Below are 26,052 nucleotides of genomic sequence, written 5' to 3'. Positions count from 1 at the left end.
TATATATATATATATATATATATATATATATATATATATATATATATATATATATATATATATATATATATATATTTATTTATTTTATTTTTTTATCTTTGATTTTGAGCTGTTTTGTTTGTTTGCTTTAGGTAAAGTAAAAAAAAAAAAGAAACTCAAAAAGGGTCACAAAACACAAAAACACATTTTTTGGAGATGCTGACAGACATGGGGCTGATCACACCGAATGCATTTTTTTGTGTTGAGAGGTGCCTCTTTTGAATGGTTTACTGCTGGCCGCAAGCATTTTTCGTACTGCTCATGCGCCCTGTGCGCCTCGCGTTTTAACCGCCTGCTGAGCCTCATGTTTTCGCCATTGTGCATTTTGCGCTTGCAGTTAAAAAAAAAAAAATGCATTTCATCAGTCGCATCTGTTGCAGTCTCCAATCAAATGAACGCATAGGTGGGGTTTCCATTGAGGTGATGGCAGTGTTTGTGTTATCAAGACGACTACAAAGACTTTTAAAGATGGAGAAGAGACTGGTGGTCACTGTTTTGAGTTAAGCAGGGCTGTATGACTTTACAAATGTTGAATATCACAATATTATTAAATATTACAATTATACCAATATGAACAGCAACACTCGCGCACAACACCCAGCAGATTCAGTCACTGCCTCGTGACACAAAAAAGTGCACTGTGCTTCTTTTACCTGAGTGCGCCTCACGTTTGGTGTGATCGGCCACATATATACGTGTGCCACGTTGCTAAAAACACTATTAGGACACATATACTTCAGCCTAAAGTGAAAATTGGTTCTTTCGGTCTGAAAAAAAAAAAAAATTTAAGCTACGTCCGGTGATCATTGTGTAAATTTCAGCGTAGAGATTGGCTGTCTGTACCGGCTGGAACAAAGTGACTTAATTGAGTTTTCAGTACATCTGTTCATTAAATCATGAGAAAGACTTGGTTCAGACCAGTCAGCCCGCACTATCGTGAACGAGATCCAACTTTTTTAATCTGCATGATATAGCTTTGAAGAGTCTTTTTACTAATTACAGTGTTCAGAGAGACACCACATTGCCAACGCTAATTCAAACAAGTAGTAGAAGAATTGTTCGGAGACATGGGTCGTCAGAGTTGCATTTAAAAATGTGCCACAATGAAGGTTTTGTTTCCTTTTCCTCACGATAAAAGCACCGCTGTGTGTGGACCCACACATGTAGATTACAGTGGTCTGCTAACACGTGACAAAATATGTTTGTAAGGAACATTTTTTACCCCAGAGCTTTTCGAATCTGGAAATGATGAAATTCTGATTTGCCCCTCTTCTTCTTTAAAAAAAACGGCCAGTTCCAGTTGGTGTTTATTGTCCTGTCTCTACAGATTTGGTAAGTGTGTGATCAATGATCTTTATGTTTATTCAGATGGCAAAGTTAGTTCTTATCGTCAGCAGTAGTCCTTCAGTTTTTAAAGACATACCTTAGTCAAAATGATTTAGTTACTAAGTTTACAGTAATATCACAACAATATTATGAACTGACAGATCAGCTGTAAATGCTGCTCTCCAAATGTAAACACCTTAATCAAACTAGGTCCTATCATGTAGGACTTTCACCGCTTATGATTTTCGCTAAAGTTGTGACAGGGTAATTTATACACACATGCCTGTTTGACACTATTCTCTGTATCTACCGAGTCAGTGAAAGACCACACACACCAGCATAGCGAAATGCAGTGTTTTTTCTCCCATACAGTGTGGTATCAAAGTCCATTAAAACAACTCTTTTCCAGCAGTTCATACTCGCATCCAATATCTCGTTTGTCACCGGGGGCATGCATGAAATGTTTTTGAATGAAAGTGAAAGTGCCAAACTGCAGTTAAAGTCAACAAATTAAAAATGAAACACCCAAAATTACGTGAAACTCCGGCGGAAACGTGGATAGCGTGGTGATGCAATGACGTTAATCGAATTATGTGCCATAACATGTAAAACTAGATCATGAAAGAAACATTTAAAAAGCAACTCGAGTAAACACCTTAATCATTTTACTGTCTTATTTAGATTAAGGCAAATAATTAAATTACAGATGTCCATGCAAATGTAGTCACTGTTTATCTCCCCTGCGTCTGTGTTAGTGCTGCCTGTGAAAATCAGCTGTTGTGCACATACTGAAACTCCCCTTTTCATGCAAACCCTTCCCTTTTTCGCCATTCCCACCTAATCAAAGCTGGACACACCCACTTTCCTGAACACCCTGCTTAGACAGGGGGGTTTCATGGCACTTTAATGTTTGTATAATATGATTTGCTTTGCATATATTTGAAAATAAAACTGGGGGATGGGAATGATTATGAGTTAGGAACATACATGTCTTAGAGCTGCACAATTAATCGTAAAAAGATCGCGATCTCGATTCGACCCCCTAGACGATCTTAATCCAGCATTTCTACGATTCTGTCAATCAAATTTTCAAGTTCAGGAGAGAAGCGAAAGTGGCCGCACAAGTCTTCATATTGTTTTACATACGTTGTTCAGCAACTTGAACACCTCCAAATGATGTTGAAATAGTCACATGCTGTATGTTTAAGATATAATTCACCTCAAAAATGCAATTTCTGTCTTTATGTAATGTATTTACGACCGCAAAATCACACGTGACGTGGGCTGACCGTCAGCGGTTACCACAGAGAGGGCGGTCGCGCGCGCCTCTGAATGAAGCCTACTTTAGTGAACAGAACCCAGGCTGTGAATTACAGGTAACGTTAATAATGTTTTAAATAACATTCAGTATGTGGCACAGAGTGATCGTTTGGGAGCCTCGCAGGAAGTGAACCGCTCTTAGCAGTGGAAATGAAACCGAAAGCGCACACAGTGTTGCCAGATGTAGCTGACTGATTTCAGCCCAAAAGTATCCAAAACCCTCCGAAATGAAAAAATACCCACCCAGTCTTCTGTATTCGCGAAAATCACGCCAGTGACAGATTTTAAACAGACAATCACAGATTGTAAGCATACGTCTCAAACACAATAATTCAACATCAGAATTAACATCAGCATTACACTGCAAAAAATGCTTTTCTTACTTAGATTTATTGTCTTGTTTCTAGTAAAAATATCTAAAAGTTATTAAATCAAGAAGCATTTTCTAGACAAGCAAAACATATTGTCTTGTTTTAAGAAATTATATGCCAAAATGCCAAAATAATCTTATCACAAATCGAAAAACAAGATTATTTTGCTTACCCCATTGGCAGATTATTTTGCTTGATTTGAGGAAAAACTGACTTCATTTTGACATATTATTTCTTAAAACAAGACAATATGTTTGCTTGTCTAGAAAATGCTTCTTGATTTAAGAATTTGTAGATATTTGGACTATAAACAAGACAAAAAATCGAAGTAAGAAAAGCATTTTTGCCGTGTAATGACCAGGACAAATCTAAAGTCTGTTCAAGTCCACCATTCCAAGTCTATACAAAATTTACCATTTTAACCAACAGTACAACTACACTCATATTCGCCTTCATTTTACATCTACAGAATTGTGAGAAAATCGTGATCTTTATTTCAGGCAAAAAAATCGTGATTCTCATTTTAACCAGAATCGTGCAGCTCTAACATGTCTGAATGTGAACTGAATCAGTCATGTTACTTGTCTTCTTGTGTATGTAAGCCGACTCCCTATGCATTTTCCATATAGAAAGGCACACCAAAATAACTCAAAATAAAAACATTTTCTGTTCACAAAAAAACATTTTAAAAATTTACAGACACATCAGATACATTTAAATCCATATTGGAACACATCAGATACATTTAAATGCTGCCAGAAAGTAATTTTACACCTTATAAAACAAGTTGTTGATCCCTTTAACATCAAAATTAAAGCCTCAGCTAAATGTTAACTCAATTCAGTGACATTTTGACAGTAAGTGTCTACAGACTGATGTAGTCATGGGCAGCTGCAGTGATTGAATGACAGGGGTATTCACTACATGCCTGTCTCAATGAATAACATCTGTACGACCATGAGACCTGTGCACAAGTAGAAATACAGATTGGCAACACTAACTTTTCAGTGACCTCTCTCTAAACGCATGTGTAAAGACTGAAATACTATTTATTTATAGCGCATATATTTGAACTGAGGGGGAAACTGGAGCACCCGAAGGAAACCTAAGCCAACACGGGGTGAACATGCAAGCTCCTCACAGAAATGCCAACTGACCTAGACGGGACTCAAACCAGCAACCTTCTTGCTGTGAAGTGACAGTGCTAACCACTGAGCCATAATGCCGTCCATAAAATAAAAACATATTAAGTGAAAATAAGAGAAACAAAATTCTACAAGCACATGATAGTTCATGCATTGAAAATTATTTCTTTTTCCTGCCATGCAGATGGAAAACAAATCAATAAAACATGCAGCTCTTAAGTCACTTCAATTATTATTGATTTACCATCAGAAAGCCTCTTGTGCTGTATATATGATCCCAGCCTATCTAAACAACATTCAGTGACTCATCTGTAATGGTGTAAATAGGTTGTGAATGATGGTAAGTTGTACTAAACTGTTGTACAACACTTGAACCACAAAAGGTTGTTGTTTAGATACCTAAAACCACCAACTGATACCTTTAACCCATGCATAATATTGTCATATAGCATAGAAAGTATATTACATCACTGTATTATATCACTGACTTCACAATAGAGTCATAAATTGATTATTTTAATCATCAACTGTGATGCTGAGTGGACCCAGGAAACAACATTTAACCATATCTACCCAACATCAGACTCTAATACCTGTTTGGCATACATGTATCATTTCTGTTATCCATGGTGGCTAAAACTGATTATCTCAATTGGTCAAAGTCGTTACTTAGTAACATAAAACACAAAAACAAAAGTGGCGTAAAAAATAACAGTGTAAAAATATTACAAAAGGTTTCATATTGGTAAATTTGACCTGCTGTCGCTATAGGTATAAATACTATGACTAAACTTGAGTTTATCTAAAAAAAATAAAATATTAACAAAATTATTGATTAAATAAAATAGGGGGAAAAAACCCACAATTGTATATATGTGTGTGAGTAGATGTGTGTACACACACACACACACACACACACACACACAGTTGAAGTCAGAATTATTAGCCCCCCTGTTTAGTTTTTCCCCAATTTCTGTTTAACGGAGAGCAGATTTTTTTCAACACATGTCTAAACATAATAGTTTTAATAACTCATGTCTAATAACTGATTTGTTTTATCTTTGACATGATGACAGTAAATAATATTTCACAAGATATTTTTCAAGACACTTCTATGCAACTTAAAGTAACATTTGAAGGCTTAACTGGAATAATTAGGTGAAATAGGCAGGTTAGGGTAATTAGGCAAGTTATTGTATAATGATGGTTTGTTCTGTTGACTATCGGAAGAAAATATAGCTTAAAGGGGCTGCTAATATTGACCTTAAAATGGTTTTTCTTAAAAATAAAACTGCTTTTATTCTAGCCAAAATAAAACAAATAAGACTTTCTTCAGAAGAAAAAAATATTATCAAACATACTGTGAAAATTTCCTCGCTCTGTTAAACATTATTTGGGAAATATTTAAAAAAAGAAAAAAAAATTCTAAGGGGGGCTAATAATTCTGACTTATATGCATTTCTGAATATATGTAAATTAGACCAGAGGCTCATCTCCTGCTTCTAAAATGCATCACAAACTGCTTGAGAAACTCTTCTATGACAATTGCTGATAAAATAAATGATGTTCAATAAGATGTACTTGTGTTTACCAACTGTTTATTCAGTTAAATGTGAATTTTGAACTGTAGGCCTACATAAGTTCAAAACAGCGATTTTTGATCACCTTAATCCGACTAAAGTCATAACTTAACTAAACAGAAATGGAATTAAGACATGTGGAGTATGCATATATTAGTGCCATTATTAAAGTAAACACCACAATTACTAAACAGTCATGTAGGTCTTTGCCATATTTTCCGACAACCACACACACACACATACACACACACACACACAGACACAGACACACACACACACACACACACACACAAACACAAAACATACACAAACACACACACAGCTCGCGAAACGCAGAAGTTTTTTTTTTACTTTCCATTTGGCGTGCGTTATTAAATTCCATAATACTCTCACCTGTCCTTACTCCTTATTTGCGTCGAATACCCCAGTTTGTCATGAAGGCATGAATGAAATGTTCATGAGCTAAAGTGAAACTGCCGAACTGCAGTTTAAGTCAGGCATCTTGATGATTTGGTTCAGGAGGGCATTTTTTTTGTTAGACGGCTCACCGATCAGGTATACATCCATGCTAAAATATCAAGGTGAAAGTCATCATAGCTTGTGTAAAGTAGACCAAGCTCCCAACCCAACTTTGAGAATAGAATAACAGCGATATTTCGAGTCTTGCGTTATTGAAGCTTGTCGTTAACGCCGATAACGGTCCATCACAAACATATATATATATATATATATATATATATATATATATATATACCTACATACATACTTTCACCGGCCACCACTTTATAAGGTATATCAGTCCAACTGCTTGTTAATGCAAATTTCTAATCAGCCAATCACATGGCAGAAACTCAATGCATTTAAGCATGTAGACATGGTCAAGACGATCTGCTGCAGTTCAAACCGAGCATCAGAATGGGGAAGGAGGATGATTTAAGTGACTTTGAATGTGGCATGGTTATTGGTGCCACATGGGCTGGTCTGAGTATTTCAGAAACTACTGATCTACTGGGATTTTCATGCACAACCATCTCTAGGGTATACAGAAAGAGAAAATATCCAGTGAGCGGATGTTCTGTGGGCACAAATGCCTTGTTGATGCCAGAGGTCAGAGGAGAACGACCAGAGTGGTTCGAGCTGATAGATGGGCTACAGCAGCAGAAGACCACACCAGGTGTCACTAACGTCAGCTAAAAACAGGAAATTGAGGCTACAATTCGCACAGGCTCACCAAAATAGGACAATATAAGATCTACTGATTGCTGCTTTCAGCAGGATAACGCGCCATGTCAATGTGCAAATCATCTCAGACTGGTATCTTGAACATGACAATGAGTTCACTAAACTCAAATGGCCTCCAGAGTCACCAGATCGCAATGCAATAAAGCACCTTTGGATCCCTTTGGACTCGCATCATGGATGTGCAGCTGACAAATCTGCAGCAACTGCATAATGCCATCATGTCAATATGGACTAAAATCTCGAAGGAATATTTCCAGTACCTTGTTGAATCTATGCCATGAAGGATTAAGGCAGTTCTGAAGGCAAGAGGGGTCAAACCCAGTACTAGTAAGGTGTGCCTAATAAGGTGGCCGGTGAGCGTATATACACTGAATGAAAAGTAAATTATCCATGGACACAGAATCCATGTGAGCCTGGGGTATGCTATTTCCATGTACTGTACTCTTATTATATAACAACGCCAAGGTATAAATTATCATTCTATGGCACCTTTAAAACAACTTAATACTTGAATAAGGATCCTGCCGTGGTCACAACACTCCTGTAATAATTCTGTAATAATTCTAAACCCTCCCTCCGTCTGTGAAGTGGAACAGACAGCTTCTAGAGACACAATGAACCAAAGTGAAAGCCTGAGGATAATAAGCGATCTGATACGAAGCTCATCACTGTCCGGTACTTACTTTCCCCTTCCTCGTTCTCTGCCTCGCTGATCTCAATATTACCTGCTGGGCTTGAAATACAGAGGAGATGGAGGAGCGTCTGACAACACTCGTCTGTGGATAATTGTGTGGCGATGTGCTGTGATTAGTGCTGAAGGTTAGTGTGTTTAAGCGGGCTGTGACAGGAGATTGGGTCACTGAGGGCACAACTGAAGCTGAGCTCTTGTGCTGGAGGGCGATGTGTTATTTCTGTGACGTGGGTAATGAGGACGAGGTGCACGTCAGCGCTGACTTCTGCTTGAGGTAAATTGAAAAAGCCTCTTTTCAAACGGACTCTTGTCACACATGGTAAAAGCAGTGTAGAGTGGTCACACTTGAAAATGAAAGGGGAGGGGGGGGGGGTATTCTGTCATCACTTTCTCTCGTTTTGTTCCAAACCATTTTGACTGACTTTCTTTTCCACAACATTTTAGAAGATATTTTGACTGAAGTTATCTTCGACCAGGCACCAAAACGCTCATAAAACGGCTTTTATTTCCACATTAGCAGAAATAAATAAGTGTTTTCAGTGTCTCAGAATGGCTTAAATCACAGAATTAGTTTGCACATCAGCAAGTGCAGAGACTTGGGGTCCGTTCTTCGTACCTCGCTTAAATGATCTAAGATTATTTGGCAGATCCCGGATCTTTTAATCTTGATAACTGATCTCTTGCTAATTTGGTTCTTCAAACAAGTTCGCGAATCAGATTAGAATGTCTGGATAAACTGATCTGTGATCGCTGCGTGTGTTGTGAAGAACAGATCTATCGATCCACGAAATCATGATCAGCAATGCAACGATTGGCTGACGGCACAGCAGCGTAATGACATCATTTGATTAATATTCAATTATCCATGTGAGCAAAATTACATCAAATTAGCAGTAAATGGCTTGTTAAATATGACACGCAATAACCTTCCACATTTGTTGAGAGCTGCAGGCTTTACACTTTCATGTGTGAAGTGTATCATCATGTATTTCAATGCAAATCAATGTATTTAGTCCTACATTTAGAAAGATTTTCTTTATTATAGTAGCCGTTTTTTAATCGGTGTAAAGAATAACTGGTTGTTCACAAAAGCGTTTTCATATTGATAAAGGCGTCTGCAACTTTTGTGAAGCATCAAATCACCGGCATATTAACTATCAAAACATGTTTAAGACTGCTGAAATGTATTATTGCTTTAAAAAAAGTCACATATTGTGCATTTCTATTATACACAATTTGTACTAAAGCGATCTAAAACGCTCATATCAATAAGTTTTCTCTTTGCACCACCAGGTGGCAGTCTTTGTACTTTCATTTCGAGGGTGCAGATTGCATAAGTTTTATTAATATGTAACTTTATTTATTTTATTAATGACTATAACTTTATATATATATATATATATATATATATATATATATATATATATATATATATATATATAAATAGAGAAAGGACGACACCATGGCTTAAGTATTTCTCTAAGACAGGTAATGTTCTGTTTTAAAACTATTTTTGTCACGCAGAGCTGATGTAGATTGGGTTGTTATGAATGGGTTATATGCACAGAAGTGTTGTTCTACCGCTGAAATCTTCCGGCGATAGACTGATGTGACTATTTTCAGTTTTATAAGGTTTTTTTACAGCATCAATAATGTAGATTTTATTTAGTTTAACAACAAAACATAAGTAAATAGCGTTATTCTGCCTAGCCTGCTTTACTGAGGTGGTTGGTTTTATATTTACATTGGTTCTTTTTTGAACAATGACGACCAGTGACGCACTCCCTATATTGTTTACCGCGACTCTGAATATTCGGTTAGAAATAGCATGTAAGTATAGCTTAGTAATCAGTGTAATTCCTGCACACCACCAGCCAAGCTTTAGCTCAACACATGAGAGAGGATTATACTGTCATCTTTAAGGTGCACACGCTTGTGTTTTCAGAAGGCGTGGCTTTGGACAGCAGGGGAGAGACTGTGTCCTACACGGTGAAATCAGGTTGGTGGTTTAACTGTATGATGACCGAAATGGCCTTAAACAATAACTAAATGCACTACAGAATATTACGTTTACACACATCCACAAATTGCAAGTAAATGCATCAGCTTCTTACAGTATAACACTCATTACTCACTACTTTTAAAAGGTTTACTTTTTACTCATCCTTTGACTAATATTTACAACAGACACTTTTATACTACAGGGCTCGAAATTGCGACCATTTGGAAAATTAATCTATGCGACCTCATAATATATATGGGAGCATTAGTGCGACTGCTGATAATGGTTGTAGTGCGACCTGTTTTGATTTTTTGTAAAAACGTGCTGAATCGCTCTTCCCTGCCGCTATATTGGTTCATATTAGCTGTCACTCACTCAAGGTATTCCGCTGTCAGATGACAGGGAAGGAGCTTTTATGACCACGGGAAATGCAAACGGCTGAATAGTGAAAACTTAAAGCACACAGGTTTGCAAACCCCACCTAAAGTTGAGGCGCAGATGAGAGCGATCATGACACGTCACGTGGTGAATAATGATCCACCAGCTGAGATCAATCGAGTACGCGCTTCTTGGAGAAGGTGCCCGAATCTCCATGCGTTGCATTCACTGCGTGTTCAGCGCAAATGTCCGCTAAAAGTCAAATCTAATACTGTATCATCGCCAAAGAAGCTCGCCTTTACTAAGTTTACACTGAAACTGCGGCTCATAACAAAGACCGCAAGAATCCTGCTCTGCCTGCTCATAAATTAGGTCGGCTGACTCGCCTGCTTTTCCACTAACATAGAAAAATGAAGATCAGCTCAGACTGAATCTTTAAATTGACACAAACTGAAACCAAAACTTTTAAAGAGTGATAGAAGTGAGACTTTACTTACTTTCTTTTGTCTATTCTTGTTTGAGATGTATATATTTTTTTTATTTATTTACTGATGACTGCTTTGCAGCTTTCATCATTGAATTGAATGATTTATTATAATCTTTTGTTTGTTTTGTAGCAGAAATATTATTTATTAAATTGACATGCATATAAATACAGCAGTACAAAATAAATATTTCTTACTGCAATGCTTCATTTTTGTTTGATGCAAACTATACAATTATTTTTCATAAAGTTACTGACATTTTATAGCAGATAACCTACATTCATGCACATTCAAGGCAGTATCATAATGAGAAATGGAATTCATTGTTACTATTATTGTCATTTTTTATCATCATTAATATTCTATGGCCTAATTATTAGACATTTATTTTGGAATTATTGCACACAAATATCAATGTCTTCGCAGCATTAGTTAGATGGTTGTTTCTGGTTTTTGTCAGTCCTATTAATGTTGTTTTAAAATACAATAAATCCCTTAAAAAACAATTTGCAGCGGTGCTCATTCATTTTTGGTGGGTGCTCCTAAATTTTTTGTGGTGCTCCTAAAAAATTTTTGGTGCTCCTAAATATTTGAAGTTGGGAGCACCGGTGCTACCAAGTAAAAAAGGTAATTTCGAGCCCTGTACTACTTTCGCTATGTTTTTGAGCAAGTAATGGTACTTTTACTCGAGTATGATTTTTCAGCACTCTTTCCACCACTGGTTGTAATCAGTCGGGATTAAGTGACAACAGGTTTTGAAATCCACACAAAAGAGAGGGTGCATAAACTTTTGCATAGCCTATTTTTCAGTTTCAATTTAATTTCACATATCTCAATACTGCTATACTCTGCGTATTTCTGTCAGAAAAACATGACATTATCTAGCTTTCTCTAGAAACAGAACAGTGTTTCACTGCGATCTTCTCTCGTAAATAAAGAGCGCATTATTATGCAGCCACAGATGGGTGCCCAGACTTTTGCATAAGTATTTATTTCTTTTTACTTGGTTTTGTCCTATCATTCCCACTCAGGTCAAGTGTTGTTTTGGACCCTTCTGACCTTCATTGTATGGACAAAAACATCAGAAACATTTTGTTCTGGAAAAGCCAGCGAGTAATACAGGCTTTGAATGACATGAGGGTGAGAAAAATACATAACATTCTTTTCATTTCTAAAATATCACCTGCACTGTCACAACCAAAAACACTATAGCACAGTCAGAACTTTAAAAACCAATGTGTGAAAATATAAGCAAAGCCTGAACTGACAAGGAACAGAAAGAAGTCCTGCAGAAAGAAGGAAAGACACACGAATAAAGAATAAACAGAACATCTCTATTGCAAAGCAAGAGCATTCCTCTAACAGGAAGAGCAGTGATGGAAGTGTCAAAACTGTCCGCAAATCCAGTAAGAAACAGTCATTCTGACAACAAGCCTCTATTATCTGAATAACATGTGATAAGCCAGTTTGCCAGCAGCTTACTGCCTCATGGAGCCTCTATCACCTTTTCCAGCTTTGGGTTAGAAATTGGGCCCATTTTATTCCCAGCAGTGCATCAAAAGTCTAGCTTTGTTAAAGTATAACTACACAATTTCATATAGTCCCATATGAATGAAAAAAAGAATGGAATTATTTGTGAAAACTGCACTATAGTATCACACACTTCACTTTAATCCCAGAGAAAACAACCATACAATTGAAATGGCAGTTTTATATTTAGAACACAATGTACTGTAAAGTTCGTGTGAAATCAAAATTTACTGTTTATTTTGCTAGCGTAGATTGTTAGCCTTAATTAATCTGTGAAAGTTAATCAACTGAAAAAAATTTTTGTTTTGGTAATCTTCAATCAAAGTCTGACCATTTGTTTCTTTATTTGCTGTGGCGTTCTTCTAGGTTGATGTCAGTCTAACAACTTCAGTCCAAGGTTGTAATAATTTTGTGGATTTTCTATTAGTTTTGGTTTGCATTTCATTTTGAAGTTTTGTTTTCAAATTCAGTTCATTTTTAGGGGTACATTTGCAAGTTTTTCTTCATTTTGGTCAGACTTTATTTTAATGGCCCGTTTTGTTGAATTTAAGTTACATTGCATCTACATGGCAACTTATTCTCATTAGATTATAAGTAGACTGTTGTGGTCAGTTTAAGTTGATATGTACTTGCAAGGTTTCTTATAGTCAGTTAAATGTCTGTTGAAGGAGCAGTATCAACAGATACTAAGCAAACAGTCTACTAATTAGAGATGCGTAGATCAGCTGAAATGACACCCGAATCCGCGGCTTCATACTAATCATCCACCCGCCACCTGCCCGCACATATACTTTTACCTGATGTATGGATCCACACTCGATCGTCACTTTAATAATTCTAACTCTTTGTTTTAGGTATGTTGATAGGTCATCATGGATATTAACAGCAGATCCAGTGAGCTAATCTGCGCATCTCTGATAGTAAAATAATAGCCTTTGTTAAACGTAAACATTTTAAAATGAATATTCATTTATAAAAACAAAAGTTTGTCTTTAGACAACATTTTCTTCATTTTCAAACACAGAAAGTAAAAATAAGACATTTGAGCTTTTACAGATACAGGAACAAGATAACAAAAAGGGTGCCACTTCAGCATAAACAGCAGCTTAGTTGTTTACTTGGCCTTTTTCTTTGCACTGTGCAAAAACAGAATAGCATCTATTGTGCCTAAATTCAGGCGATTTTGCCTCGCCTCTAAAATATGCCAAAATGAAGTGAGTTTTTCCTTAAATCAAGAAAAATAATCTGCCAATGGGGTAAGCAAAATAATCTTGTTTTTCGATTTGTGATAAGATTATTTTGCTTACCCCTGTGGCAGATTATTAAGCTTGATTTAAGGAAAAACTCGCTTCCTTTTGGCATATTATTTCTTAAAACAAGACAATTTGTTTTGCTTGTCTAGAAAATGCTTCTTGATTTAAGAACTTTTAGATATTTGGACTAGAAACAAGACAAAAAAATCTAAGTAAGAAAACCATTTTTTGCAGTGTAATACCTGAATAACTCAGGTAATTGGTTTATTTTGAGTCAGATGAGGGTTTCAGGCATGTTAAAAAGAAAGTTGTTTGCGGACAAATGCTTAATGTTACTGGAGACATGAATCGTTTCAAATGATAAAGTACAATTTGGTGAACTAGTTTAATCGGTTCACTTAGAAGATCCAGTTAAAAAGAACAATTGTTTTGTGATCAGGATCACTAATACAGAAATAAAACCCATTATTGGGCACACGTGTTAAATTAATACTTTTAAGTGTCTGCTCGAGTCGAATTTAATGTCGTCACTGTGTTGCTGTCATGTCCACTTGCTTTTGCACACACAATGCAGTTTTTATCTTTTTTAACTCGTTTTTATTTTTATTTTAGGTAAAGAAAATGTTTTTCAATTCTATATATATATGTTTTTATTAACTATAATAACCTTGCTTCAGTCACAATATTATTAACATATTATACAATGGTCAACATTCGAAGTGAATCAAAAATGTTTTTCAAAACTGTCGTAAGACGGGAATGGGTGTTGCTCGATAGTTAGGACAACTTTGATGAAAGGTCTACTTCAAATGTTGCCTACTGTGGTTTCTATAAGAGAATGAAAGCAAAGCCTACTCGATAATTAGTTTCAGTTGGAAGTACATCAACATACATTTTAGCACTCATTTAGCTGACGATTTTAATCCTAAGTGACTTACAAGTGAGGGTAAAATCATTAGGAAGTAGCAATCTTTTTTCCTCTATAATTTACAAGTAATTTTTCTTCTTACTCAAAACATAAGGAGATGAGAGGGAGTTGGTTTGTCAAGCCCACTCACCTGCAGAACACATCAAGATTTTCTAGACGTTTTCAGGAACCTGAAGCATTGATAAGAACATATCTGGTGCGTATGGAGAGATAAGTGTGTCCTTCAGGTGGTTTGACAAGCCCACTCACCAACGGAGCACACCAAAAATTTAAGATGTTTATTAGAAACCTCAGGCATTGACAAGAATATGTCTGTTGCATATGGAGAGGAGAGATTGTGTCCTACAGGTGGTTTGTCAAGACCACTCACCTACGGAGCACACCAAGATTTTCAAGATTTTTTCAGGAACCTAGTTCATTTATAAGAACGTATCTGGTCAATTGGAGATATGGAGATATTTGCAAGATAATTTCAGAAATCTGGAGCGTTGATAAGAAAGTGTCTGGTGCATACGAAGAGTAGAGTGTGTCACTTCTCATACTAAAATAAAAGTCCCAGCAACCATTTCATGTGGACTTTCAACTTGTTTTCTACATTTACTGACTGATAATGTACTAAACATGATCTGATCATACTAAAACCTTCAGGCTACATTAGTGTCTGCCTGCGGTTTAGAACTGTCTGAGGTTGGAAGGCTAAATGATTCCTCTTTCATCCCCTGCTTTCATGATGACCCTGAACCTCACACATACACATGCGCACACACACAAAGCCCAATCAACAGAGAAGCAGCAATTTAATTCTCCACAAGCTTGAAGGGAAGCACTAGCCTTCTGAAAAGAGATGAGATTTTCTTATTAATGTCCAACAGTACATCATCAGTCGGACCACAAACAATACGGCCTGATTCACCTTACTGTGACTACTCATTACTTCTCTCCTTATTGGTGTCGCAGCCTTTGTGAATCGTCATTTTCGCTTCTGTTGATCTGCTCCTGAAAGTCTGCATCACGTGGAAACATACACTGATAAAATAAGCTTTAAACAGCGCAAATAAAGAAACTGACCCCATGCTAAAAGAATTGCCTTCCGTGTTTTCCTGAATACAAGTTGCAATTGTGTGAAATGTGCTGGGACTAATATAAGGCTGTATGGAATATGTGTCCGCACACAATTAGAATCATACAGATCGTATCTTTCTTTAACTTTTGATTTCAGCTCAGCTTGTAATATAATTATAGTAAAGTTTATTGTAAACAGTGACATCAGTAGGTTTTCCTTTTTCTTTTCTAAATACTGGTTAAAGCGATCGTTCACACAAAAAAGAAAATTTACTCATTTTCCATTCAATCATTTATTCATTCATTCATAAATGTATTCATTTCAGGTTAGTCTCTGATTTATCAGAGGCCACCACAGCGGAAAGACTAATGACATATGCCAACTATTCCGACAATATGTTTTTACATAGCAGATGCTGTTCCAGCCGCAACCCAGTACTGGGAAACACCCATTCAGTCTCACATTCACACACACACTTATACTGTACATTATGGCCAATTTAGTTTATTCAATTCACCTAAAGCGCATGTCTTTGGACTGTAGGGGAAACCAGAGCACTCAGAGGAAACCCACGCAAACACATGGAGAACATGCAAACTCCACACAGAAATGCCATTTCAGTAGGTGCACTTCTGTACTTTTTAGCTACTGATTTAGTAGGGATGTCCAGATTCAATTACGTGATTGGAAATTGGGCCTGATCACCCAGTTTCAGACTCGCTTGGAATCGAACATTACGTCCCAATCAGGATAGAATATACATGTATATTGGTATTATTTTATTATAAAATATTTTGCTGTGTAGAAAACTACCCCTTAGTTTCGAAATGGGATGACAGACATTTTGTAGTTAAGTTCAGAAAAAAAAAAACTGAGATGAAAGACAAGCTGAATTGAGAGCAGGAGTGAATAAGGGGCCGATGACACTGAACGTGCGTCTTGTTTTGGGAGGCGCCTTTTTTGATTGGTTTACTAACATCCGCGAGCACTGTGCGCACTGCTTATGCGCCCTGAGCGGAAAAACTCTGAGCGGAAAAGGCGCGTTACGTCAGACACGTTTTTTTCATTCACCAATCAAATGAAAGCAGAGGCAGGGTTTCCATTGAGGTGCCTGCAGTGTTTGTGTTTTCAAGACAACAACGGAGACTTTTAAAGATGGAGGAGAGACTTGTGGTTGCTGTTTTGAGATCCGGTGATGTATGAATTACAAATCTTGAATCTCACAATATTAATACATTTTCAAGTTATATTAATATTAACAGCAACACTCGTGCATATTACAGCTGATTAAATCGTTGCCTAGTGACATAAAAAGCGCACCACGCTTCTTATTTTGTCAACAAAAAAGTAGTGAGGTGCGCCTCGCGTTTTTGGAACATAAATATGCGTTCGGTATGATAAGCCCCTAAGAAAGTAGAAAGAAAGTCACTCGGGGTAATATCACTGATTGTTATTGTTATTTATTAATATTACTTTCTAAAGGTGTAGTAGGTAAAAAGAAGTACACAATTAAAACTGTACATTTGTCAAATAGGTTTCATCTCCAGTTCTCTAGAGCTGTATTTCTCAACCCCAAAAGTGGGTCGCGGGAACATTTTCAGTGGGTCGCGGCGTGTGTGGTGAAAAAAACAACAAAAGTTTAACTTATTTTGACTTTGATTTTGAAATGCATCCATGACAACCCTACCGTTTGACATGTGAAATTTCATTTAATTATAGCAACAAATATGTTAAAGGGCAAGTACGACTCCAAATATGTAAAGTATGGATTTACATATATTGACTGAAAAAAAGACTTAAAGCCTCAGTGTGACATAAGTAGTGAGGTGTTCTCACAAGAGAGCACAAAACCTTCTAAATTAAAACGACATTTAAAAACCAGACAACATGTTATTAACCGTTTAGTTCATGGAAACTGAACCTTTCCTTACCCTAACCACTGTTTACAGTATTTGTCGTTTTTACTTTGTAATATTTCTAAAATTTGATACATTTTATTAAATGACAGCAATAAAATATTGTTTATTTGTAAGTCTTGGTGATGTTCGTATGATTTATCTGTCACTACTTGTGTATGGTAACAAATAAATACAAATTAATTATAATTCAAAAAATTGTATTATAGTTCCTAAAAATTTGGGTCGCGGCTTGATGACCAATGTAAAAATGTGGGTCCCATGGCCAAACTAGTTGAGAAGCCCTGCTCTTGAGCACTGCATGTCTGAATGTCTGTTCAGTCAATTCTCTTTTTTTTTTTCCTGACATGCACTGAACAGGCATAAACTACTCATTAATGGATTAGTGAATTCTGACACAGTAGCTAATTGAATCCTCCATTCAAACAATTCATTCAAAACTGCTGATTCATTCACAAATGAAGAACTAAACTGTAAATTCTTAATTTGCTCACTTGAAACACTGCTTTTAGATGCTCTAATGTTTTGAGAGATTTGGTTTTGTAACTATTTTTGTAAACAAAACAGATACAAAATTGAAAATACTTTAACAAGTAACTCATTCATTGTTTGTTAAATAAAATTAAGATCACACATTCCTCTCATGCTAATATTTAGCAAAATAGTACTCTTAGTGTTAAGATATCTTTTTTTTTTACATTTATTATTTGTAATATCATATAAGAAACAAAACCCCATGTGTTTTTATTTCTCAATGCAATTTTGACTAAGAAATTTGAAGAGCAAGAATTAATTTGATAAAGACGTCAAAAAATAAAGCCACAAACCAGTTTCCAGTCATTAGATATTCTCCACCCATGCTCATGTATAAAAAAAAGGTACATTTAAACTAAATTTTGTTTTCTGGCATACTGCTAAAAACCTGTGCACCTGTAGTCAAAGCTGCAGTGCAGACAGCATATTTTACTGGGCCACTATCTAGCTTTCTAGTTTTGTTCGCAATATGCATCAGATGGTCAGTAAACAGAAAGCAGGCAGACTGTAGGCGCTCTGTCTGTGCTGGTTATCAGTACAAAATCCTAGCATTAGATCCTCTGGAATCACCTCAAACTATACTTCGCATTCTATTATTGCTAGTCCATCCCTGAGATTTCATATATAAAATAACAAAAGCCCAAAACAAAAGAAAAAGAAAAGAAAGCAGGTTTTGTTCAGCCTGAAGTGAAAACAGTTGCGGTACTGTACCTCTCTCTGTTCGCTGCAGATCTTGCAAAGCCACTGGGTCCGTTTCTGACCGCCTGCAGTCGTCTCGATTCCACATTTAGTGCAGACCTTCTGCAATACATAAATACACATATCCTTAGAACAAGCCAAAAATTAACACAGCCTGCTACCTACTGTAAACATTAAGACTGAAGCATTTTAATAAGTGAAACGTACATCTGTTTATGTAAAGGTCTTGTCAGTAGTAGAAAGTAGCATAAGCTGACCATGTGTTTGTAGTGAAGTGAAAAAGCTGACTGGTAGCACGGTTTTATTCTTATAATCACATTAATAAATATACATTAAAGATGGACAGCTTTATAGATTTATTTATTTAAATTATTTATTTTAGTGACCCTACTTGAGAACTTTCACAAAAAAAACTAAAATAATAAATAGAAAAAAATTAAAGGAACAACATAAACAAAAAGAACAAATAAAAGAAAAAATTAATAAATAAATAATAAAATTCATTTTTATTACTACTACATTCATTTATTTTAACATTTACAAGCTTAAAGGATTTTTATTTTTGCCATCATAAAAAAACTATTCTTAAAAATCAAGCATTTTATATATAAAGATGAAGACATTATACATTGGTTTTCATAAAACAATACAAAAGCACATTTACAGAAAAATTATATTATATAAAATTAATGAATGCAAGTAAAGTGTCCAATGTTTCAAATTTTCTTTTGGGAAAATAAAAATGTCAAACCACGATGGAAAAACTTGAAATTCACTCTAAATTATGCATAACAGATTAATTAAAAATTAACTGCATACTTTTTTCTGACCTGATTAAAGTCACTTGACAACATTTGTTAAGGTTTTAAAAATCACCTTGCTAACAAATGGGTAAAGCCTAGCTGCCTGCAAAATATTGGCAAATATAAACATAAAATGACAATCATTACTATTTTGGGCCTGCACTGTGATCTATAAGTAGCCATTTAACATGTTAGCAAATGATTTTTTTATTTTTTATTTTTTGCTAATGTTCTAGATTTTTTTTTTCTAGGTAGATTTTTTTTATGATAATGTATGATAATCACTATTTATCTGATAAACTATTAATTATGTGTATAACATGTATTTATATACACACACAGTAAAGGTTAAGAAAATAAAACAAAGAAACCCTCAAAAAGATGTTGTTTGCTGTTTGTTCAAACCACTTATTTAAAACAAGCTGAGAACACAATTCTTGAGGGGTTTTTTTTGGGACAACTTTATTGTTTTATATTCAATCTACTAAAATTTGTAAAAACTAATAAATAAATGTAATTTCTTCATAATGGCCCAACTGAATTGTTTACAGTATATATATATTATATATATATATATATATATATATATATATATATATATATATATATATATATATATATATATATATATATATATATATATATATAATTTTAAATATGCTGGATTATTACAACCCAATTTTGGGTAAAATATAGAAAAAACCAGCCGATAATCTTTTTAATGAAATTTATAGGAACAGATTTAACGCATCATTTAGGATTTTCCATATTTTATTATATTTTCATTGAAATAACCCAGCATTTTTTAGTGTAATGACAGCTTGCTTTTAAGCAGGATAATGTCTGATAATCAAATAAATAGCAAGAAACAATGAAATACTAATAACCAATTATATTATAGTCAATGTGTATTTGTAATTACTTGACATGTTTTATTTTCCTATCCGTTTTATAACACTGTAAAATAAAATCCATTTTCCTTCGCTAACTAGTTCGCATTTTTTTAGACCACAACCACAACCTGTCGAGCAATTGAAGGCAAAAATATACACAGTCTGATCTGGACATCACTTGCACAAGGGCTGCACAATCATTTCAGTATTGGTATCGCAATGGTCACATCGCTGGAGCCTAGGATTACAATTAACCAGGAACTACAGTTCAGAGCACATGATTTGATTGCAAAATTTAATCCTAATATGTAAAATATTTTTGATTTGTTTTCAAGGCCTGCGACTAAGATTTCAAAAGAATTTAAACTATTTAAGCACAAGAAACTATGTCACTTTAACTAAGAATGATTGTGTTTATTTATACAATGGAGATTCCATGCAGTGTTATTACGAAATTGTTGTACCTCAATACTCGAAAACCAAGTGCTGTTTATATTGTTTTTTTTTTAAATCATTGTTCGATTGTTTTCATCCATGCTTCAATCACATGGCAGCAACTCAATGCATTTAGGCATGTAGACATGGTCAAGACGATCAGTTACAGTTCAAACCGAGCATCAGAATTGGGAAGAAAGGTGATTTAAGTGACTTTGAATGTGGCATGGTTGTTAATGACAGACGGCTGGTATTTCAGAAACTGTTGATCTACTAGGATCACGCACACCCATCTCTAGGGTTTACAGAAAATGGTCTGAAAAAGAGAAAATATCCAGTGAGCGGCAGTGTTGCAGGTGCAAATGCCTTTGGTAATACCAGAGGTCAGGAGAGAATGACCAGACTGGTTCAAACTGATAGAAAGGTAACAGAAACTCAAATAACCACTCGTTACAACCGAGGTATGCAGAAGAGCATCTCTGAACACACAACACGTTTAACCTTGAAGCAGATGGGCTACAGCAGCAGAAGACCACACCAGGTGCCACTCCTGTCAGCAAAGAACAGAAAACAGATACTATTCACACAGGCTCACCAAAGATGATTGGAAAAAGATTGGAAAAACAATGCCTGGTCTGATGAGTGTCAATTTCTGCTGCGATCTCAGACTGGCTTCCTGAACATGACAATGAGTTCACTGTACTCACATGGCATCCACAGTCACCAGATCTCAATCCAATAGAGCACCTTTGGGATGTGGTTGAACGGAAGATTTGCATCATGGATGTGCAGCCAACAAATCTACAGCAATTGCGTGATGCTATCATGTTATTATGGACCATCTCTAAGGAACATTTTCAGTACCATGTTGAATCTATGCCATGAAGGATTAAGGCAGTTCTGAAGGGGAAAAAAAGGGTCCAACCCGGTACTAGTAAGGTGTACCTATTAAAGTGGCCAGTGAGTGTATTTTTATTTAGATCATCTAAAATCCTACAAAATCTCAATGAAAGTAAAATGAGAGTTCTTTCCAAATAGAAGTAACTAAAGTTGTCTTGTGAAATTATATTCATATCACAATATAAATCACGGAAAAACTAGATATTGCAATGTCCGTTCTTTCCAATATCGTGCAGCTCTAACTTGCACCACTGCTATTTAGCAGTTGTTTCAGGAATAAATTTGATTTGCTTCATTTGCCCACAAGAGAACTCTTAATGCAGTATTTAAATGTGTGGAAGTGGAAATATGTCCACCTTGAAATTGTGTTGATTATGAGAAGCAACGTTCTCATCCAGACAGAAATGAATTAAATTACAGCAGGAGATTTGACTGTGGACTCTAAAGGCTTGGTTTTAAAGATTCAATTTGAAGGTAAGAGTTTGGGTGTGCTGTTGTAATAAGGAAAAAGAAAGAACCTTTAATCAGACTTTACGTAATAGAAAGACAAACACTAGAATTAAGTGGCAGTAATTTGGTTTTAGGAGAAGTTCTATATACTTAAATTGCTTCGGGATGGAGTTAGCAAGAGAAGAACAGAGAGAATGCAAGAGTGGGGGCACAAAGAGATCTCTTCAATTTCCGCTAAATACTTCTAAAGATCCCTCAGCGAGCGAGAGCCATCTTTAAAGCTGCTGTAAGCGGTTTAATACCACGCATAAAATGTCCTTTCTGCCTGACAGATATCACTGAAATGGCTGTCTTGAGAAATCACACTTCACACTGTGACAGCTTCAGGCTCTGTAAACAGAAGAAAGAAAAAAAAAAATGAAACTGATTGCAGTCTGCATGTTTCAGCCAATCAGAAAGCCTGAAGATGACTTTCTACCATAGGGTTTGGGGCGGGATACGCTCTCTGTCTAAACACTAGCAACAAAACAAATAAACCACTATGGGCAATTTTGTTCTTACCCTTCTAAAGGGTGCAGTCACATTACATTTTTGGTTTCACCGACTTAAAGCTAAATAAAATGCATTCCAAACTTTTGGGAATTGCAAATTCAATGCTGTTCTGATCTTGTCTTTTCATGGTTGATCCGTATTCCCAATTTTTTTACAAACAACTTGGTCAAATTTGATACTGATTTATGTCTTTTTTCCTCATTCATTTAAGATAGAAATATGAAAAAGTATGCAAGTACATAACCAAGGTGTTCATTTATTGCGATAGGCTAAAGTATCTGCACTGATTTAAAATGTATGTCAAGCACTATAGCTGCACTTTAATTGCCCCATTAATGATAGTACTGTTTTATTCGTGTATCTGTATTTTACTGATTTGTGTACTCCACCACTGCTGACAAGGGCTGACAAAGTCCCTAAATGAGACTGTAAAAGTAAACATCACCATGAAATTCTTAATAAAAGCATAAACACATTAAGGGTGTTTATTTGCTGAAATGAATAATAAAATCTGTTTTAACTGTATTGTGAAAAGTATATTCATGTAAGGTTTTTGTACATGTTATATATATCAAAAAGGGAAAAAAAAAACAATAAATTGTTGTACGAATGCTCTCATTTTTAAATATTATTCCATTAAAAATGCATGAAGGTCATGTGACCATCAGGAAGATCGCAGCATCTCCTTTCTCACAGGACGCGTTCTCTGTTTTTGCGGTTTACCGAGTTCGTACTTCCGAGGTGACCTGGAAAGAACAGTTTTCACAAGAATGCAAGTCCGTTCTCTGCGTTCTTGGAATTAAGAAACAGCCAATATATTGTTTCAGCAGCGATACCGCAATGTGCAAATCTACAACAGTCACATCGCAGGATTTCAAGCAATTTCAAGTGTATGGAAACAATTTGGACACATAAAATTATAAAGTTCCCCACTAACAAAGATTAATTGTGTTTAATTATTTATACAATAAACACTAGTGTTATTTTAGCATATTTCATTAATTTTATTATATCTCTTTACCTCAATACTGTTAGACTCCACCGAACACCATAAAGCACTACTTATTCCATTTTGACATTGTTCTTTTGTTTCAATATGTGCTTTAATATATATAATATTAATATATTTTGCACATTTTACAGAAATGCACTTCCCAGAAAAAAATCAGCCCAATCAATGTAAAACTATGAATTTATTCCAAATAATTAATTCCATACCATAGTCATCTTGTGAAATTACATTCGTATCGCAATATACTTATCGTAAAAAAACAAAATGTTGCAATGTCTGTTTTTTTCCAATAGACTATTTCAATGTGATGATGCCATTGGCCTATGGATATTTCTTGCTTGTTGTCAAACTCTTTTAATAACTGTAACAAAAGGCAATTCAATCATATCTCAAGATTAAAACAGCTGTCATAATTGTATTCATCAATATGTGGACCTTTTAGCTTTCACGGGAGCTATAGAAGTTAAAAATGTGAAGCAGGAAATACATTAGGACCATTGTTAGTGTTTGCATCTCTCAAAATCTTCTATATTGTGCAGCCCTATTTAGAAAATGTAGCTTCCCAGTGACAGGTTTTCTACCTTTATTTCTGAGAGTTTACATACTGCTCATATTTGATCAGATTTCCTAAGATATCGTAATCCGTAATTAATCTTCTAAACACAAGCAATATAAAAACCCTCAAATCCGTAGTCTTATCTATAGGTTGTTTTCACATGATGTCATTGATGACACACGAAATTCAGATGGAGGGCAGGAAGTGATTGTTCTACAAAGTAATCGCTATAAGAACGTTAAAATGCTTCTGTTTTATGTTTTTTATATTTGTTTCAATTGGCCAAAATAAGAAATGTCGAACAGCTTTTATAGACTTCCCTTTATGAGCAAAACTTTTTGGGAGAAAGTTCAAGAAACTGTTTGAAAAATGGAAGAAAAGGCGGCCTGTTATAAACATTAATTAAATACATCCATGTGTACAAACTTTTTTTTGAACGCGATAATTTGTTTAACAGCACCAATAAAGATTATATACAGGCCTAGCTATATGTATATGTTAATGAGTTGTATAAAAATCAGATACAAACTAGGGCTGCTCGATTATGGGAATAATCAGAATCACAATTATTTTGGCTATAATTGTAATCTTGATTATTTAAAAAGACTTTTTTTTTTTTTTCTGTGAATTAATTTTTTTTTCCCAAACTATGTTTAACAGAACCAGGAATTTTTCGCAGTATTAACTATAACATGTTTTCTTTTGGAGAAAGTCTTAATTGTTTCATTTTGTCTAGAAACAGGTTTTTGAAACCTATTTTAAGATCAATATTAATAGCCTCCTTAAGCAAGATATTTTTTATTCATTGTTTAACAGTAGTTTCTTCTGCAGACAATGACTTGCCTTATTCCCCTAGTTAAGCCTTTGAATTGCACTTTAGGCTGAATGCTTGTGTCTTGAAAAATATGTAGTAAAATATTATGTGCTGTCATCATAGCAACGATAAAAGAAATCAGTTATTAAAAATGAGTTATTAACTTATGTTTAAAAATGAGTTTAAAAAAATCTTTCCGTTAAACAGAAATTGAGGGGAAAATATAAAGGGCCAGTAATTATTCAGGAGGGCTAAAAGGCTTCAACTGTAAATATACAGTTATTTTCCTCCCTTTAAATAAGGAAAGGGAAATAAAAACAATAGAATAAAATATAAAACTATTTTTAAGCATCTTCACTGTAAGGAAAAAACAATTATAGCTACAAAAGTCCTTTAGTCAAGAGCAGTGAGTGATTTAGTCCTTTTGTTGTTTGATTAATAAAAACAGTCAACAACCGGAATATTGCGCACTGTCACTTTAAGAGCAGTACGGTTTTGATTTACTTTCACATGTCTTTTGATTCTCAACTTGTTTGTTTATTACATAAATGAGGGTGAATATGAATAATCACTAAACACCACATTTTGACAAAAATTTGCATGTGTTTGACCATTCAAGTGCTAACATTAAGATGACTTTAGCAGGGTATATGCAGGTATCCTAAATGTAATTTCAATACCTTTTTAAGACTTTTTAAAGACCTTCTCGGAATATTTTAAGACCTCATCACCACTTCAAGTTCTAATAAGTATTAAGCCTTTAACTTAATAAACAGTTGTTAATAAACCCTTGTAGTTGAATAAATCAATGGAGCACAATCACGCAACAGAACTCAGATAAGCTTAGAAGAAACAAAGCTAAAAAAGAATACATTATGCAGATGTTTTCAGCGACAGGCTTCAGCCACAGTTTAAACTCGTCTTTCTCCAACCTGTAGTACGCAAACTTACATTTTCCCATTTTACAGTCTATTTTGCTCTATGGTTTTGTTACATGTTGAGAGCGTCACATCACCTTCCGTGTTTGTTGAAAATTAGACATCACCCGGATAGAGGAGCCCGAACCAATCACATGGATTGAGTCAAACACTTTGGACAAAGCTTGAACAAAATTGTAGTCCTCATAAAAACGTGA

The 26,052-nt window shown here is 35.2% G+C and overlaps 1 protein-coding gene across 12 annotated transcripts in view; it reads right to left on the bottom strand.

Annotated features, from left to right (window-relative positions):
* The window catches only part of doc2b (double C2-like domains, beta), a 411,729-nt gene that overhangs the window by 355,872 nt on the left and 29,805 nt on the right, over nucleotides 1–26,052 (bottom strand). For all 12 annotated transcript variants that reach the window (XM_017356366.3, XM_073951541.1, XM_068221539.1 and 9 more), the window contains one exon: nucleotides 18,515–18,604. In XM_017356366.3, coding sequence (XP_017211855.1) covers nucleotides 18,515–18,604 — 90 coding nt within the window. The remainder of the gene's footprint in view (nucleotides 1–18,514; nucleotides 18,605–26,052) is intronic.

This window comes from Danio rerio, chromosome 5 (assembly GCF_049306965.1).
Source record: "Danio rerio strain Tuebingen ecotype United States chromosome 5, GRCz12tu, whole genome shotgun sequence".
Lineage (NCBI taxonomy): Eukaryota > Metazoa > Chordata > Actinopteri > Cypriniformes > Danionidae > Danio > Danio rerio.
The sequence above is the reverse complement of the archived record's forward strand: the minus strand, read 5'-3'. Positions and strand labels throughout refer to the sequence as shown.